Genomic DNA, 14,327 nt, shown 5'->3' with positions numbered 1-14,327 from the left:
GTAATTGAAATTTGGATTGTTTAGATAAAGTTGATTCTGAATTTTATCAATATTGTTTGTGTTTATTAATCACAGATAAGGATAATGAGTTTGTATCTTATGTGATTTGTTTCTTTGATTTAATAAGTTGTTAAATCTGTCTTTATATTTGGACTGCGAGCGTATTTGGTGATTCTTCATTTTGATATACAGTCACTAGGTTTGCTTTGAGAGCTCTTTATATTTTATGACTGATCGTTTTCTATGACAATTTTTTTTATTTGGACTTTTTTTTCATTATTTCATCAGCAGTCCGTTCCACTACTGAACATAGGCGTCTCTAAATTTAAGCAATTTTGGTCTTGCTTCGGCTATTTTGTCTTAAGTCGCAATGTTGTGCCGGCATTATTTGTTTTGTCGTCATAGTTATTTCTCGATACAATTTTGTCGATGAGATCCTACTCTGATTCTTTTCTCTTTTACAACTACTATATTAACACATAAGCGTTAAGCTAATCTAATCAACAATTTTCAGTAAAATATTAACTGTATTTAAAGAAAGATATTTACAACTAATTTAATCAGATCTTATTAATAAATATGTTTATATGAACGAAAAATATATAATGAGAACGTCTGAATACATAATCTGTAGGATGTACATATTTTCACGTTTATAAATAAGGCTGTATGTAGTAAGAGTTACTGACTAGCCTCGTCATAAGTATCAATATTTATCTTTTGCAATTCACAACCTACACTTTTCTAGTCATAGACAATTCTAGGTTAAAATGATTACGATGGTAATGATTAATGACTTGTCATACAGTTGTTGACAGTAATCCGTAGACATATGAGCAATAACCACTTACTTTTTTATTCAATAATGAGTAAGAAGTAAACCGAAGAAAAATAATCAATTATTATTCGCGTAGACTTGATATGTATGAAAGATTCGGTATTTGTCGTTGTTTCCATAATACATATTTAGAACATAAATAGTTAATAAATAACACATAATATGACCTTTAGCGTCTCTAGTAGAGGCGAGCAGAGATGCTTGTTAGTTGAACTTGAAGTCGGCTGATGTTATCATAAATGACTCAAATTGACCGACCAATATGCATGTCATATGAAACAATTTACAGCCGTATGGGGTTACGCCCCATTGTTAATTTGTGACTCATAAATCACGGCGATCACTCAGTTTACGTTCCCATTAATACTGGTTACGATGCTTTTGTTATGATATAAACGTTTGTTCAGATGCGACTATCATTTATTGACCTCGACAAAGGGGCAACGGAACATTAGGCAGCGTTATTCACTTTTTTTTTTGTTACAGTTGATTAGAAGTTATGTTTATTATTGTTGCCTTGTTGGTCTATTGGCTAACTTCAGAGCAATTAAAGTAATTGGACTTTTATGTCAATAAACCCGAACTAGGAAGGTGGGAGTGTATACAATCCTATGCCTCCGAAAGTTACTAAAACCTTTCGTCCAGTGTTTGAATTATTTCCGAGGGGGATCACCGTCCCATTAAACCATGAATTTGAGGAAAAAGAAAGATCGGGTGCAAATACATGATTATAATATTTCCTGCGCAGTAAGCTAGCCTCTTAAAGCTGGCTATTTTGAACGAAAACGGTATTTCAAATGGTATCTGTAGAATTTAAATATTATATTAAAACATATTAAAAATATAAATAAAACTAATTGTTTATAATACTACTTGTTGCCCGCGGCTTTGCTCGCGTGGATAGCGAATATATTTACAGATTAACTTAAAATATTACGTTAATTTAAGAGCTCTTTGTATACCACATTGTATTTCACTCCTAAGGTTAAAACATACTGAAGCGTATCTACTAATTTGTAATCAATATCCCATTAATAAAGTTTCATGATTCTAACCTAAAAAATTATGGACATCTATACAATTTTTCTATGCCTATCTCACCCCTTTAGAAATAGGATTTTCAAAATTCCTTCCCTAGTGGGTGTCTATTCAATAAAACGTATACTCACCAAATTACATGGCCCATAGTTTACGCTCGCCTATGATGTTCATGAATCATTCGTACAGGACATGTTATTTTATTAGTATAAAAGATATCTATGTAAATATATTGATAAAAAAATACGTACTAAGAATCTCTTCGGTTATTTTCGGTCTATATTCCAAACCACCGATAGATTTAATATTAAATTTTATCTTGTAACATAATGATTAAAAATTAATTTTAATAGCCTAAATGAATAATATTTTGTATGTCTTCTACGCACCTTAGTCATCAAGGAAGTACAAAGACTTACAAATTATTGCGACACATTTTTTTTCTTCCTTATTTATGAACGCATTTCAACGTAATTGTTTACCATCTTGTATGGATATCGTGTTCTTATCTGTTAAAAACGATTCACAAATGTATTGTGCGTATCTAACAGATCTTAGTAGTTTTTGTATCCGTTTTTCAATTTCCTTCTGGAAAAATCTCGAAAGATCAACAAATTAACACGCTATTGACTCTTTTCACAGTTTTGTATTATTTTTCAATTTATGTTTTTGTTATATGTTATACTGTTGTATGTAAGGAGATATGAGAAGTAGGTGCTACACTCCTTTGTGTTTACCAATTAAGCCAGATGTCGTGACACTGTTTGGGTATTGAATTGGTATGTTTTATTTTTATAATTTTGAGTATTTATCTCTAGGAATTATAGTATTTTCTAGGATGACCTAAAACATATTCTGTTATACTTATGACATTTCGTACATTGATATCGACAATGCTCTACAAGTCGGAAGTGTTAAATATTTTATTTACGTCTTAATGTACAGTGCGTGAGGCAGGTGGCTATGATCTCATCTATTGCTCACGTTGGCAATTATTGTGTTATTATAAGTGGATGGCCCTTATAAGTATAATTGCTCGTTTATCGTGTTTTTTATATGCCGACAAGCACCAAATTGTTTTTTTTTTAAGATATCGATATATTTTTTAAGATTTTCTATTAACTTGTTTTTTCCTTGGTCAGTATTACGAATACAATTCTATTCATTTGTTAATTTCAATTGAAATCTGCTTTTGTTATAGCTAATTAGGTACATCAGACAAAGTGATTTTCTATGTCATTCTCATATAATTTGTTTATAAACTAGTTTATACTAGTTTGCCCCTCGGTTTAAATAAACGATGCCCTTTAAAAAGATTGGTCGAATTTCCGTAATTACTTAATTTTGAGCATATGTCGTGCTACTTTATTTAAATCCCTCATTACGCTGGTTCTTTATAACTACATATACTGGACTATAAGTATATTAAAATAGAAACAATAGTTCATTATTGTTAATTTCGTTTCTTATGAAATTCTTACCCGATGCTCTCACTCTCTCATCTCCTTTACACACATTCGTCCACAGACCCCTTTCAGGAAAACTAAGCTACCCAAAAAGTGTCTAGCTTTCTCCAATATATAGCGCAAATAAAACCTGAATATCTCAAAATAATAATAGTGTTAAGCACTTACACACACAACAGAAGTACTTACTGTACCTACTTCTGTTTTCGATTAATCCAGTACTTTAGATAAATATTGTACATTGACTAACACCGTATTTACGAACATGTTCGACATTATTGCTTTTACCATAATGTCAAAACGATTTTTTGTGATGCGATTTGAAATTATCAAAATTAGAATTTAATATATAATTAAATAAATTACTGTGAATTATTTAATACGATGAAGGGTTTTGTAAAGGATAGTACGGTTTTTATTTTTAACGATGTTTTCCGATTCAAGAAATTTCCCTAAAGTACTTACTAACAGTAACATAGAGAAAATACAAAAAATATAACATTGTATTAGCATTTTACGCAATAAAAAATGAAACCGAAATAATAAATAAAAAGCATTTTTTTTAAATCTTCTAAACTATTATGTTGATTTGTTATTAGCCTTGAATCGTGCATTTTAAATATCGACACGCGGATGTACGTTTATAACAAATGCGGATTAAAAATATACATTACATAATAACTCTGTCATTACTACGCGCCGTGTTATTGTTGTATTATATTTACTATCATAGTGTAATTCATCGATCGAGAGCTGGTTTACAAAAAGTCGTACCGACAGTTACTTCGCTAACCCACTGTCCATTCATACTAAAATTATTCTCTAGTTGCTGACTATTTTTAACATGTTTAGCAGGTACATAAAAACAATATTTGTACGCGCTATTATAGCGTTGTTCTAGTTGTTTTTGCTTGTAGTGTAAAACTAGTAAAACCAACTGAAAGATGTGAGCAACGCACTTTCAGCGGACGGTCTTTAGCTTCAAACCGTTTGGGGTACTGCTTACATTTTCATCGATGACAGGATCGTCACAAAGCAGTTGTTGAGTATGCTAATAATATCCGACCCGACGATCAAATCGTGGAGAAACGTCCGGTAAATGTGTCGTGACTGAGCTTGAGCTTCGTAATGGCATACGAATGTAATTATTGCTAAAAATGAAGTACATGTTCTACACCATCATCCGATTTTTGTCGGGACGATAAATATGTCGGTCGAGGTTTATGTAAACCGGCTATAGTACATTATATACTAAACTATTGTTATTCTCGTGCCGTAAATAGTATTTTTTTTCCATTGTCATTGTTATTGAGACGCTAATAGAGTACAAATTTGTAAAATACACTAATCGCATAGATGTTAGTTGCCTATTACCAAGCTATTTATGTGTGTAGAAAGATCCATAAACAACACACCCTTTTTTAAATATTTGGCTTTTTACACACTCATAGATCCATAAATATTAATTCAATATTCGAATTAAAAATTATCGGGTACAGTTACCAGTATTGGTACAAATATCCATCTTTTCCATTACGATACGAAATAATTGATAGTTGTAATTAAAACAACATGCTTTATTGTAATATTAAGTACATTAGTGGTAAAACTATCGGATTTCTTAGTTGACCGATGTTCAAACGGTAACAAAACGATGTATGATCATATGGAAGAACATCATAATAATTGTCGGTTCTGGTTATGCGAATGAATATTGCTCTATATAGTCAGTTTAAGCCAGTTATTCTTGTTAAGTTGGTAATGAAATGTTTAGGTATAATTGCATACAAAGAGACCTTACCTACCGTTATTAAATCCGCTTACAACCGTCACCATTATATTTAATCATCGTCTAATGACAACATAAAGCAGTCGCTTGGAACTGTAATTGAAGGGTTTTCCTTTATTACTCAGCCCCCTAATGAGTTCATGACACAATTTGTTCCACGAAGTAGATTAGGGACAAAAAACTCGTGTTTACTTCGATAAAATTACACAATATTAAAAATAGTATTTGTAGTTTTGTGGTAGGGCTGTGAGCAAGTTCCTCTGGGCAGCCTGTCTGAATGGAATATCTGATCTGATGTTCTACCGCCATACAATACTTAGAATTATTTTGTTCCCTTGGCAATCAAATCAAACCAATTTTATACAAGTAAACTTCACAATGAAGTGCTTTTAAATCGTCGATAATTGAATACCACCACCGTCTCGGAAAGCAGCCTCTAGCAAGAAGAAACGACAATAGAAATAAAAGAATAGTTGCTCTTTTGTAATAAACAGATTCACAATAGTAAGTGTCCTGTGATGAAACCCGAGCCTAACTCCAGGGGTTTTTTTTTCTAAAAAGTGATGGTGAATGAGTCAATGTAATAACAAAATACACTAACAAGGGATATAACATCTTCATTCCCAAGGTGTGTGGCACATTGGCGATGTAAGGAATCTTTAATATTTTTAACAGCGCTAATTTCGATGTACGGTAACCACATACCGTCAGATGGCTCATTTGCCCATCCACAAATCCTTTGTTATGAATTCTTTCAAAATAATGTAATTGAAAAGTAAAAAGTTAACAAACGTGTTTTATGACGAACTTTTCAAGTCTTTCTGTTTGTATACTTGTTGTACTGATTATTATCGATGTAAACTTAGGTTTCATTCATATATTATCAATATAATATTACATATAATCAATCAAGATATACTTTATTCAAGTAGGCTCTCACAGGGGACTTTACACGATATTATTGGTTATTCTACACGATTTCATTAAAATGTAAAGCTACCTGTAATGTACGAAAGATTGATTTTAGCCAACTCGTGATTGTAAAGTTATTGGAACGGTTATAGGTAATTAAATCATAATATATTTTGTATTATACATACACAATTTAATTGTTTTTTTTCGTGTACATATGTATGTACATATGAAAGAAAGAAATAATAATAAAATATAATTAAGTAGCTACAAACTACACCCATTAATAGTATAATAATTCAAATAATTATATTTAAAAAAAAAATGTACTTTTTTAAATATACACATTCGTAGATTAGACACAGATCTTAAAAGCTATTATGTTATATCATAACTTTTTATTGGTCAATTATAGAGAACCTATTTAAGTAGTGACATGACAGTGACAAAGTTTAATGGAGTGACATTATAGCTAATCCCTTAAGAGTAGCCAAATGCACGTAAGATATTCATTTATTATATTAACGCACAATTTTGTGCGGCAAACCCGACGAACTTTAAGCAATATTTGCGATTCCGATCGCTCAATCCGAAAGTCATCGATACTTGGTTACTTTTGGTTCCTCATTGGTTCCTCATTGGTTCCTCTCGGGATTCAAGTAAACTTTTTAAAAGCGGTAACCGAATCTTGTTATGAAATTCAGCACATCGTTTTGATTCATTACAAGAGATTTGTGTGCATTCAATACAAGAATAACATATCGATATCTTACACGGCCGAGTATATCGATAAAATATAATTTACGTACTCTTCAGAGTTCGGTTTCTGGGGTTGAGGGTTTGTGTACAAGTTTTGAATGTACATTAATTAATTTTACAATGTCATATGGTCAGTTTCTTTAACGTAAACTGATCTAAAATATTACAAACTATCCGAATTTTATGCTTTTCATTTTCAATAAACGGTAGTCAGAATTTATTAAGCGTCGTCTCAGAATTTGCCACTCGTCTTCATTGTATATGATTAAAAAAAAGTGGTTTTATAAGTGTTCGTGTAGCGTTCATTGTGTTCGAGTTGAAACTTTGAAAAGTTATTAATTTCCGGGAACCTTTCTGGCATAGTAGCATTAATTTACAATAGCTGGCGTGCGAGTCGTATCTCGTACGTATTGTATTTCATACTTGCAATAAAATTATACGATTTCCTTCCATTCTTCCTTTATTTCAACTCGCCTGTAAAAGTTTCCGCTGTTCAGTTTTGTTTGTGGCATTTGTTTCGTACTTATTTGACGTATAAAATTTTTGTTTCAGTTTTTGAAATGCTGGTTTGCGCGCGTCAATGTGCACGACGAAAATCTCTGATACTTACCTTTGGAGAATTTTGCGTCTTCGCAGCAGAGCTACGACGCTGCTCGAGACAAACTAGGCAGTAAGTTACTTTATTTTTGTCTTGAAAATATATTGGTTATATAAATGTAATATGAATAACGTGTTCATTCCTTTACATATTTTACGGTATATATTTACTTGGTGATAAGGCTTCGTGTATGCCCGCTTATGTTGATATCATTATTGTACCTCCAAACAGTAATAATTAATTTATATTTGCTATATGTTTCTTCGAAGATTAACCGTACCAATGTATTTCACCGTCAAGCCTAATAGCTTGGTGAGAACAAACAATATTGTTAACATTATTGTAAAAATTAAAATTTAAAAAAAATTAAAAAAATAAAAAAAATTATAGGCACTGGTACATATTATGTTCGTGATAAGCGTTTAGGTTTGCGTTTAATTTGAATTGCAAGCACTACAAGAGTTCACTTTGACATCCTATACAACGTAAAAACTAAAGTTAGGACCTATCGTTGTACTGAAGTAAAGTTCTCAAGCATTCAAGTATACATGAGACATCCGTGGCAAAATATAGATTAAATTTCAATGGACTTCAAAACGTGCAGATTTATCATAATTTGCACTTCCGAATTTTGCGACGCAATACAGCAACTGCTATAGGGAATGTTGATAAAAGTTGTTATTAATGAGGTCTTTATTCTGAGTCCGTAGTCATATTATTTAAGTTCCTAACTAGAATGATTAATTAATTAATTAATTTTATATCGAAACCATTTCAAACCACAAACATAATTATTCTAAATGTCACTCAAAATATGTTTTTAATTTCATTATTTCTTTCGCTCTATATACAGATTGTTCTTGCGAATGTGAATTTTATTATAACGTAGTAACAACTATTTTGTATAAATTGTTTTACGCAAAATAAAAGCAAGACGTTCGTGTCGCAACGTTCTACGACCTTAGGACGAGTCGATTAGATCATTATATAAATATAACGTAATGTTCAGGTGACTACTACTCGTATTCGATTTTAATGACCGCTCTATACGTAGGTATCAGATGCGTTCTAATGATGTGCGCATAGAGTTTTGGCAGTAAAAGCAAAACTAGGTAAGCTGGATCGCACATAATGAGCCGAACGTTACAGCGTTCTACGCGAATATAAATAATAACTAAGTATAATGGCGTAATTAGTGCCCTCGATGTCCGCTTCAAGTGCAGCATGAATCAGTTTAATTCTGTCGATGACGTTCACAATGGGCCGCCGTGTACAACGTTTGCCCGGTCTTGAACTGCCGAGTTACGGCTGGACTGCCGCACTGCCGCACTGTCGCTACCGCGAACGCGTGCGTTGACCCTTGAATGTCGCATAAAATGTTGGTCATGTACTGAATCACGACCGAGGCGACTTGCATTTTCTAACTTCAGAATGTCCTAGAAACTAAAGCCGACGTCCTCCAAAGGCCTGGTTTCTAACACACTACGACTTTTTACTTCAAATCTAATTGTGTATTTTATTAACAGGACATCAAACAAGCCCGAGTCGCCCTTGTGGAGCTCGGACAAGGAACTTCGGGACAAGGAAGCCATATGCAAACATGTTAACGGTAATTGAAACTACTATGTTTAACTCGTGACTAATTATTTTCTTTCAAAAGATTGTAATAATAATAATCTATGAACGTTAGTACATTGATTAATTTGGGTTACTAAAACGAAGAAGCGCGTAAGCGAATCGCAAAACTTCCGCCACGACATAACCAGTTCCTCATTGCGTGGCCCGCGTTTATTTTGTCTTGCGGAAGGTCGACGTGAGACGGCGTTGTCCCGCTAACGTTAAGCAAATCGTAAAATGAAATGACTAACTTTCCGCACGGTACCAATCCAGAAATACTTCAGTTCGACTTCCCTAGCGGTGCGGCTTCGACATAAGTTCAGTGCCGCTGTGCCCACGCGCCATCTGTCACGGATGGGGATGTTATTCATTCCTCACACAAACAATACCACAAAAACTCAATAAAGCAATGATCTTATCAATCCCCCGATAGCATCTTATCTGCGGATATGACCTTTCCGAATCAAATGGATTATTCCGTAAAATTAAATATCTCATTGAAAAGATTATTTAAGTTTAATAGTTGGTGGATATAAATATTTAGTACTCTTATCGCGTATATTAAATCAGTGGTTCGATAGTATTTGAATGTCATACAAGTCATGTTTTTTTTTTGTTTTAATCGTTCTAATCGACGGTAATCTATCATAATTCCAATAGAAATGATTAATTAAACTTACACCTCGATGTCAGACAATCGATAATGTAAGGTTGCCTTTAAATGGACAGCGGGTGTTATTTGTCGCTTACCTTAATCGATAATGACTTGCGTTTTTGTTTGTTAGTCAGTCAGAAATAATGAATTTGCGTTATCGCAAAAACGAGCAATTTGTGTAATAAATACTTATTTAATATTAAAAGTATCTATTACGATTCTAAGCACATGTCCACTTGGTAATACTGCTATTCTTTGATTATGAATCATAATGTGGAAGAGGATTCTTCGCGACTGCAATTACAAAACTATCTTAAGCTAGCTTAAGAATATTGAACAGAATTATCCGCCACGATCCTTTTTATATTAAATGTTACAAAAGAGTAACAAATGAGTTTCTCGTCGGAATCAATGGTAACTTTACTTAATATAATTCTGTAAAATGTAAATTCAAAAATAAACAACTTGAACAATAAACTAGTTTACCTAAATAAAATCTAAAGTTTCCCGTTGCGAACTTAAATTCGACAGATGAGAATCTATAAGGTTTTTTTAATAATCATCATTACATTTATTTAACAAATAAAATTTCTATTAGTTTATATATCATGCATAAAATTACCTAACACCGAAAGAAAATCTTTCCTATCATTAACTTTCATAATTTTATGCATGTGCTTCGTCTATCTATACATAGGTTATTTGAATCTCAAAGTGAATAATAATAATTTATTCTTAATAGTAAGTACTATATTGTGTGTAAGAGATAGGAGTCCATACTAGGTTGCCCTGTGTTTTCTGGCTTTAGGATATCAACTGTTTATTCTATAATTTTACATTAAATAGAAAAAATACCAAACATAACATAATCTTTTTATAAAAAGAAATAAATGTGTGTGTGTGCATATTTGCGTATATATATCATTAAGTATTATGATTTTTGTATTGTAACAATAAAAATAGAGTCGAGCTAACTCCGCGCTAATCGTGGAATTTAAACTAAGAACGATCCGTGAATTTGCGTCACGTCTCATCTCATCTTTGTTTATAATATTAACATCATTTAAGTCATCGAGGACCATAAAAATGTTATGTACCATTATCACATTGTTTTGTTTGACGTGATACACTAACAAAGTAAATGTGTTTCGTGTGTTTATGTGTTAGCGGTCTTTATATGTTTTATAACATGTTCAATAATTATACGTCTATTATTTTTGACGCAATATAAAAAAGCAGTCGATAGGAATTTATGGTTGTATCTATTATGCCAATGTTGATGTGCTCTTGACCGATTTCGATCACGGCGATAAAATTTTGGGCAATTACGCTGGACATATTAAAGTACAGAATTGTGTGTGAAAATAATAATACACTCTCTGTTTCCTCGTGTAATTTGATGGGTCACCAATCTGATATAAATAGAAAGAGGTAGGTATAGTAGTGACGGCTATAAGTCAAAGAAAAATAGAGATGTCAGCTCGAAAACGCGATGAAATTAAAAATTACAAAACAAGACAAAAATATATCATAAAGTTCCAAGTATCCTTAAAAATTGAATTCAAATTCAACAGTTCGAGAGATTTGAAATATAAAATTTGAGACATATACTTATGCGAGATCCGATAAGGATTTTTCCCTTCATTTTTCTTTTTACCACGCAATGCAAAATTGGAGGAAGACAGTAAACTAACAGAAATATCATAGATTAACATTGTTACTTTAAAGTTGTGTTAATAAATTAATATTAATGATTAATATAAAGTTAAATTACATAGTATATAATCAAGGATTGAGAGATTAAGTTTTACTAGCTTATTAATTTAGTCATTTGAATATTTTACATGTGATTTCAGAGCTATTCGATGTTGTTTCTGGTCAAGAAATATCCTATACAAGTACAAAGTACAACATCATTAATTAGATTTCGCTTTATATATAATGACTCGTCAGTCTGACTATGCGATGGGTATGCTATGGTTTATGACTCAAATGAAAAAAGATCATAAAATTCAATTCCGCATTCCCATAGATTCACCATAATTACACGGAAAGACAAAATTAATTGTGATTCATCAAATTAAAGTAAGAACCTGTAAATGCACTGCTGAGCTAAGGATTCCTCTCCTTTAATAGGTCTCCCATTGGGATTAGAGCTTTTTCACCATGCTGATCCAATTCGAAGAGTGGATACATAGAATGGTTCATAGAATTTTTACCCGATATTTGCAATTATGTATATACTGTTGCAACTACAAAACAACAACAACAGCCTGTGAAATTCCCACAGCTGGGTTAAAGCCTCCCCTCCTTTAGAGGAGAAGATTTGGAACATATTCCATCACGCTGTACCAATGTGTAAATTAGACACATGCAGGTTTCCTTGCGATGTTTTTCTTCACCGCCGAGCACGAGATGAATTATAAAGACAAATTAAGTACATGAATATTCAGTCTGGGTTTGAACCCGTAATCATCGGTTAAGATGCACGCGTTCTAACCACTGGGCCACCTCGGCTCTTACTATTAAGAACATGAAAATTCTACGTTGTTGGACATTGATTTAATCACTGATTCAAATTCACATGTTCTAAATAATTGCTATCACAGCTCTTTGGAGAATTTAAAAAATAAGTACATATTTTTAGATTATTAAGTGTCATTTGGTTTTCCATAATTCCTTTTAACAGTTGTAGATAAATAGAAAGTAAAGTTAATAGCCGAAGCGATGTGAAATTATTGAACGTAAATCAATGCGTTATATCAGATACGACGTCTTAATAATTCTGTAGTTGTAAATAAAGCCGATGACACATATCCATATGTGTATATGTTTATATTATATTAACATATGTATTTTATATCGTTTCCGTGTTGTTAATGTAATAATTTAAACATTTTTTCCTATAAAACTCTTTTCCGGTCCTTATTTTTATTAATACGAAGTAGGAAGTAAATAAATAAGTTCTTATTTAAATAATCAAATATTATTGAAAGGCTGTTTCGTCGTGTCAAAATATCCTTAATATAGGTGATTTTTGTCATTGTTTGATTAAAATTATTGTTGAATCGAGTAAAGTAATATCCTGTATTGTCGTACTGCTGAGTTAAGGCTTTCTCGTCTTGAGAAAGATTGCCAATTAGTCCACCATATTGTTTAATGTGAGTTGATGTACGCTGTGTGCTGTGATACACAGATTTCCTACCACCGCCAATTACAAGATGAAGTTGTATGGCAAGTGAAAATTTATTAATTCTTTTGCAAGTTTGAATTCACATTCGTACCTTAACATTCATGATCATGTGTTTCATACGAAAACAATATGAACAAAGGGCTTAGTTCCGCATAATATTGCATCTCAATCGTGAACAAAATCAAATAAACGGCGGGCGTGGCCTTCCTGACTCTTCCGCACCAACTATAAACAGATTGCGGAAATACTATAAAGTGCCCGAAGCAGATCGACTAATCCTAAATTTTTGTATATTTACACTATTTCGATAAGAATGAGAAGGTCAAAGATTGTATCGTAACATTCATTAATTTTTTTGTAAAGCAAAATCAATGACATGAATATTTTCGCATTTCATTTTATGCATTTGTATATCGTTTGTATCAAATAAAATAAAATAAATAAATAATGAAATAAATAATACGATTGGATGTGGTATATTCATACTATATGGTTCATACGTATAATATTAATTAATTTATATAGTTTTCTTTTTATTATTCCGAATAATTCAATTAATTAATTTCTAAACATTTTTCGAATCTTTCCCTCAAATATGGTATGTATACTAACTGCTCGTCCCGATTTCATTCTCCGGATTCCATATAAACCATTTGGATTTTGGATCCCTAGATACTTAAAAATACACATAAACATTCATCTCAAAAATCAACTCAAAATTTAGCCAGGACTTCAGTGAAATAAATAAACAGAAAAGTTGAAAAATATACAGGAATGTTCTATTTCAATAATGATCACATATTAAGTATATTATATTAGAAGTTATGATAAAATTCTTGAGAAATTTAATAATTTAGATATCTCATGCCGTTCAGCATATTCCGCCGTGAAAATTATTCAGATATCCTCACGTTTTTTTCTGCGGGTGACAATAAAGCTGATTGTAATCTTGAACCGTCGCATGAATACTAATAATATTTTAATTCAGAGTCGCTAACCATTTTCATACCTGCGTTGATTTCTTGACGGGATAAAGATCGCTATCTCAATACGTTAATATTCACTGTCATGTAAATATATGATCGATTGTGTTACGTAGGAGTTAATGAACATCTCGTGCGTGAACACGTTCGAATAGTATTAATTAATCGTAAACGTATCGGATCAATAATATCATAACCGCCCCATGGGATGGATCATCGTCGCGATAATTGTGTCATGTCTTTGTAGTGCTATAGAAATAACGGAATATTTTAAAATGCGGAATTGGCTAGTAGTCGGACGTAGAGTTGGCCGCCGCGACGCCAGTCGGCCGCCGACCGCCCGCCGGGACAGCGCGCAACGGCGCGAGTGTCAAGCAATAACCGCAGCCATGCCGCCTACCACCATGATAGTGCCCTGTGTGTTTTCAATTATCGTAACATTTATTATTTATAAACTTCAATATTCGACTGGAAAACCG

General features: G+C 32.4%; 1 protein-coding gene across 7 annotated transcripts in view; it reads left to right on the top strand.

Annotated features, from left to right (window-relative positions):
* LOC124536631 overlaps positions 1–14,327 on the top strand; it is a 59,544-nt gene that overhangs the window by 32,239 nt on the left and 12,978 nt on the right. For 6 of the 7 annotated variants that reach the window (XM_047113198.1, XM_047113162.1, XM_047113177.1 and 3 more), the window contains 2 exons: positions 7,355–7,472; positions 8,927–9,009. In XM_047113198.1, coding sequence (XP_046969154.1) covers positions 7,355–7,472; positions 8,927–9,009 — 201 coding nt within the window. Of the gene's footprint in view, positions 1–7,354; positions 7,473–8,926; positions 9,010–14,022; positions 14,266–14,327 lie in introns of those variants that run through there. The other variant, XM_047113207.1, reaches the window with a different exon arrangement.

The sequence above is a fragment of the Vanessa cardui genome, chromosome 2, assembly GCF_905220365.1.
Source record: "Vanessa cardui chromosome 2, ilVanCard2.1, whole genome shotgun sequence".
NCBI lineage: Eukaryota > Metazoa > Arthropoda > Insecta > Lepidoptera > Nymphalidae > Vanessa > Vanessa cardui.
The sequence above is the reverse complement of the archived record's forward strand: the minus strand, read 5'-3'. Positions and strand labels throughout refer to the sequence as shown.